Genomic DNA, 6,065 nt, shown 5'->3' with positions numbered 1-6,065 from the left:
TAAAAGGTCTTCTTTAAGAAGAATAATAAGATAAAAAGTATGAACAATAAAATGACAATAAATACATATCTGTCACGAGTTGAATCTTAAATACAAAATAAATGAACAAGCAGACCAGAAACAGACTCACAGTTACAGAGAACATTTGGATGGTTGCCAAATGGGAGGGAGGTTGAAGAGATGGGTGAAAAAGGTTAAGGGATTAAGAAGTACAAATTGGTTGTTACGAAATGGTCATGAGGATGTAAAGTATGGCATAGGGAATATAGTCAATAATATTCAATTAACTTTGCATGGTGCCAAATGGGTATGAGATTTATTGAGATGATCACTTAGTAAGTTATATAATGTCTAATCACTGGGGTGTACACCTGAAACTAATATATTGTACTTAAAGCGTAACTGAAAAAGTAAAATAAATAAAAAATTTAAAAATAATAAAGTAGGTATTCTGTAGATGACCTATGGTTGTGTGCTATTTTTCTCATCCATTTTAACAGTGTCTATATTTTAATTAGTGTGTTTAAATTTGATATTCAAAGCAATTTTTATGTAGTTGGAAAAAGATCTACTATATTTGTTACTTTTTTCTATATATTGCCCTTGTTCTTAGATTTTTTTGTCTTTATTCTTTTTGTGCCTTCATTATTTTAATTGAACATTTTATATTATTTCATTTTCTCTCTACCCTAGGATATCAATATATGTTTTTTTGCATTTTGTAGCAGTTGCTCTAGATTTGGCAATATATATTTTCAACTAATATAGGTCCACTTTCAAAACACTATACATATTCTTGGTTAATGCAGGTGAGTTTTTTTTTCTTTTTTCTTTTAAAAAAAATGTTATTATATTTTTTAAAATTAAAGTTGTCATTCGATATTATATTAGTTTTAGGTGTGCAACATAGTGGCGAAACATTTATATAATTTATGATTGATCCATCCCATAAGTCTAATACCTACCTGGTAACATACGTAGTTATTACAATGTTATTCACTTTAGAGATGTACTTTACATCCCCGTGACTGCCATTTTGTACTTCTTAATCCCTTCACCTTTTTCACCTAGCCACTGAACTTCCCTACCACCTGGCAACTACCAATTTATGCTCTGTATTTATGAGTCCACTTCATTATTGTTTCTTTATTTTGTTTTTTAGATTTCACACATAAGTAAAATCATATTATATTTGTCTTTCTCTTTCTGACTTATTTTACTTAACATAATATCCTCTAGCTTCATTCATGGTGTTGCAAATGGAAAGATTTTATTCTTTTATATGGCCAGTTAATATTTCATTGAGTATATGTACCACATCTTCTTTATTCAATTGTCTAGTGATAGACACTTAGGTTGCTTTCATATCTTGGCTATCATAAACAATGCCGCAATGAATATAGGGATGTATATATGTTTTCAAATTAATGTCTTAAATTTCTTCAGATAAATATCCAGAAGTGGAATTACTAGGTCATAAGTTCCATATTACCCAAAGCAATCTATATATTTAATGCAATCCCTATCAAAATACCAATGGAATTTTTTAGAGAACTAGAACAAATTATCTTAAAATTTATATGGAACCATAAAAGACCCCAAACAGCCACAAAAATATTGAGAAAGAAAAGTTGGAGGTATCATGCAACCTGATATAAAAGTAACTACAAGGCTATAATAATTAAAACAGCATGGTGCTGGCATAAAACCAGACACAGATCAATGGAACAGAATAGAGAGCCCAGAAATAAACCCATGCTTAAATGGTCAATTAATCTATGACAAAAGAGACAAAATATACAATGCTGTAAAGACAGTTTATTCAATAAATGGTGTTGGAAATATTGCACAGATATATATAAAAATGAAACTAGATCACCTTCTTACATAATATACAAAAATAAACTCAAAATGGATTAAAGACTTAAATGTAAGACCAAAGCCATAAAACTCCTATAAGAAAACATAGGCAGTAAACTCTCTGACATTGCTCTTAGTAATATTTTTTTGGATCTTTCTCCTCAAGCAAGGGAAACAAAAGAAAAAATAAACTAATGAGACTACATCAAACCAAAACTTTTTTGTACAGCAAAAAATGGGAGAAGATACTCATCAATGATACATCTGATTAGTGGTTAATATACAAAATTTATAAAAAACGTATACAACTTAACAAGAAAAACGAACAATCCAATTAAGAAAATGGTTAGAGAAGCTTTCTGCCATTATTTCTTCAAACAAGTTCTCTAACCCTTGCTTACATTTGAACTTTCCTGGCACTCCTATGATTTGAATATTGTTATGTTTCATGTCATCCCACAGCTCCCTTAAAGTGTCCTATTTTAATTGTTTTTTCTTTTTGGATCTCTGTGTGATTTTTTCTACCCTGTCTTCTAATTCACTGATCTGATCCTCAGCTTCCTGTAATCTGTTGTTTATTCCTTCCAGTGTATTCTTTATTTCTGCTATGGCATTGTTTATTTTCTTCATTGTTTCCATATATTTTTTCATGCTGTGGAGCATTCTTACAATCAGTATTCTGAACTCTATATCTGATAGATTGCTTATCTCCATTTTGTTGTTTTTCTGGAGATGTCTCTTGTTCTTTCATTTGGGACTTTTTTTTTGTTTCCCCATTTTGGCTGCCTCTTTGGGTTTATTTCTATGTATTAGGTAGATCTGCTAAGAGTCTCAGTCTTTTTGGAGGGTCTCTGGTGCAGGCCAATTTCAGACGTGCTTTGTGACTGGCCCTGAGTACCTGTTTGGAGCTATGAACAACACTAAGCTTGAGGTCTCCTCTGCTGGGGCTGGGTGCATTTGAACAGGACCAAGATATAAATGAAAGTCTGCTTTTCCAAGGCCTGAGTCCAGAAGCAGATCAGACAAAGACTCAAAGCACTTGAGGTCCACCTCTGGTTGCATGCTGATTAATCTGATTCTCTTAATGTGTGTCAGGCTCTAGAAACTACTCTGGGTAAGGGAAGTGGTTTTCCAGCAGGGTGGGGCAATTTGTTCCCCCTCAAGCAAAAGCACAAGATCATCTGTCTAAGAACATTGTCCTCTGAAGTATGGGCAATGACTAGGGGCAAGAATTCACAAGGGTGCCCTCGGAGCTCTATCTTAAGAGCCCACAACCCTAGACTCCTCTCATACAACTCCAGTCCACTCTGCTCTCTTTTGCTGGAGCCCAAGGTGAGTGGCTGTACAGGAAACTTTGTGCATTGGCCCTTTAAAAGGGTGCCTACATTTCCAGTTCTCTCTCCCTGGCAGACCGAAATCCTTCTGTTTTTCATAGCCAGGTATTATGTGGGCACCTTTCTCAGTCCTGGTGCTCTTGGTTGGGAAGCCCAACCTGGGGTTTAGGTCACAGTCTTCAGTGGGAACCCCCCCCCCCACAGCTGAGATATTCCTCTGGACCTTCAGCTGCTGCCTGTGGGAGCCCTGCCAGCCCCCTAGAACCTCTGCACTTCCTACCAGTCTCTATGTAGTCTCCACTTTTCCTCCTTGGTTATGAGGGTCTCTTCTGCTTGTCTTCATTTGCAGTTTATTATTCAGGATAGTTTTTCTATATTTAATTGTAATTCCAGTTTGGTTCTAGGAGAGTGTCAGTGTAACTTCTACTCAGTCTCCCGCTACCTTTAATCTCCAGCCTATATATTTTTAATGAAAATTGTGCAATAGTTAAAGACAAAGATTTTGAAAGCTTCTATGTAAATTCTAAATCAATGGCTCTAGTGCATGTATATGCCTTGTTTTTTCTGCCAAAAAAAAAGAAATATCTTAATATTTGAAGATGCACATTTTTCTCTATATTCTCTTCTCTTTGAATTTAGAATGAAATTTACAATCCTTTGCATATTGTAATGTTTTTTGTCAGAAAGAGAACAGTCTTCAGTGAGTATGTAAGTATAAATATGTTTAAAGCTGTTCATATTATGAATTCCAGTGAATTATGTTTATTGTTGCTGTTACACATTTTGAGTTTAACTGCCATTTCAGTTTTTTAAAGATTACAATATGATAAAGCAATGAAAGAAAAAGTTTTGTACACTGAAAGGCTTGGAAAAAAGCACTGGTGAGTTTGGTGATTGTTAAGCAAAAATACTTTTCGTGAGCTGACTAAAATTCCAGTTGCTTCATAAACAACAATCAAGATATGAAGATTCACACAAGTGTACGAAGATATGTTGTTTTATTACTGATATACATGCAAAATGATTACTTATGACTAGAACCACCCTTAGGACGTGGGTGTTAGTGTACCATCTGTGGTGGGAGACCCTGTCTATAAAGGTTCATGATGTATGTAGCTTGCTCTCAAGTGTACATGTATCCATAAAAAGAGACAGAGCAAGCACAGGAGAGAGAATGAGAGACAGAGGAATTTTATAAAGCCAATGGGTTAAAAATGTTAGTGGCAGGTGAATAAAGGGTGGAGGGAATCCACTGAACTGCTCTTTGAGTGACTCTCAGAGGTGGACAGTGTCTGTGACCCAACTTGCCAGGCAACAGCACAAGCACTGGGTAAGCCAGGCAGCCTGGGCTCCCTGTCCCATAACCCTCACCCCCTACAGCCCTTTCCAAGCTTCTATCCCTCCACCCACCTCCATGCACCACCTTGTACCCCCCCACCCTCCACGCATTCTCCTCCACGGTCCCCCCCTTAGCACTCGACCCCTCTCCATTGCTCTCCTTGGACCCTCCCGAACTCAACCCCCCCCTCCATTCCCTTCCATGGTCCCTCCTGCCTTCCGCTCCCCTCCATTCTGGCCACCTTTTGACCTTACGCTCGCTAACGGACATTCACTGGGTGATGTCATCAGCTTGACCCCTGTGACCACACAGAATAGATCCCTTACTGTTGCCAAGCAACCCAATGTGTACTGCAGCCAGTAGCGGCAGGACCAGGCGGCGTTGAGCAGGAGCGGCCCCGTCCCTGGAGGTGGTGTTTACCGGCAGCATGGCCTCTGAGCAGCAGAGTCCAGATCAGGAGAGCCCGGAGGTGGCGGAGCCAGCAGCTGTGCAAGACACAGGTGACTAGAAGCCCATTAATCCCTGTGGGTTCTCATTTCTCCTTCCTCAACCCTCCTCTCCAACATCATCCCTGTCCCCGATCTCCCTCTCCACCCCAGAACCCGGCTTTACCCGCTTATCTGCTGACCTGGTGGGTTGCTGATCTCCCTAACTGTGGTCTCCCCCCAACTTTCACCTATCAGGAAGCCTCGCGGAGAAGACTGGCCCCGTGGCACAGTCCCTGGCCCTAAAGCGCCTCCAGAAGGAGCTCCTCGACCTTTCCCGAGACCCCCTAGACTTTTGCTCCGCAGGGCCAGTGGAAGAAGATATATTCACATGGCAGGGGGTTTTACTGGGGCCCCAGGAGAGCCCCTACCATGGAGGAGCCTTCTTCCTGAGTATCCAATTCCCGAAGGAGTACCCTTTCAAACCTCCCAAGATTCTATTCAAAACCCGAATTTACCATCCGAATGTAAATCATAACGGGTGCATTGGTCTGCCCATCCTTAATTCTGAGTGGTCTGCTGGACACACAATTTCTAAAATATTGCTGTCAATCCATGCTATGTTATGTGAGCCCAACCCACACGTTGTTCTGATCCCAGAAATGTGGGAGATGTACATAAAGGATAGGCCAAGATATGATATCATGGCTCGAGCATGGACTAGGAAGTATGCTATGTAATTTAAAAATAAATGATAATACTGTCACCTTAATAAAACAGTTCAATTGGTTGTCTTTTGACTGCTGTCTATGAAGCGACGTTTCTCCATGTTTCTGGGCACAGGTTGTACACCTTCCACATCAGGGTGTGTGTGGAGGGGGTGGAGGGAGGCAAGAGGGTGGGGGAAGCTTGGGTGTGAGGCAGGGTTGGAGGAATGGGTGGGTGTGACAGACGGGTTTTAATCTCCACTTTAATAAAACCTTTCTTAACTGATTTAAGATTGGGAAAGCAAAACCAAAGGGGTTTGCCTTTAGGATGAGGAGAGCAATTCCACCAAACAGTGGGATAATTTTTATTTTTATTTATTTTTATTTATTTATTCATTAT

The 6,065-nt window shown here is 39.1% G+C and overlaps 1 protein-coding gene across 1 annotated transcript; it reads left to right on the top strand.

The window, feature by feature from the left end:
• Window positions 1–4,960: 4,960 nt before the first annotated feature.
• Window positions 4,961–5,698, top strand: LOC107527552 (ubiquitin-conjugating enzyme E2 2-like). Its single transcript, XM_016200339.2, has 2 exons — window positions 4,961–5,033; window positions 5,217–5,698. Exons 1-2 carry the CDS (start codon window positions 4,961–4,963, stop codon window positions 5,696–5,698), a joined length of 555 nt encoding a protein of 184 aa, XP_016055825.2.
• The last annotated feature ends 367 nt before the right edge of the window (window positions 5,699–6,065 follow it).

This window comes from Miniopterus natalensis, chromosome X (assembly GCF_054644295.1).
Source record: "Miniopterus natalensis isolate mMinNat1 chromosome X, mMinNat1.hap1, whole genome shotgun sequence".
In the NCBI taxonomy this organism is placed as follows: Eukaryota; Metazoa; Chordata; class Mammalia; order Chiroptera; family Miniopteridae; genus Miniopterus; species Miniopterus natalensis.
The sequence above is the reverse complement of the archived record's forward strand: the minus strand, read 5'-3'. Positions and strand labels throughout refer to the sequence as shown.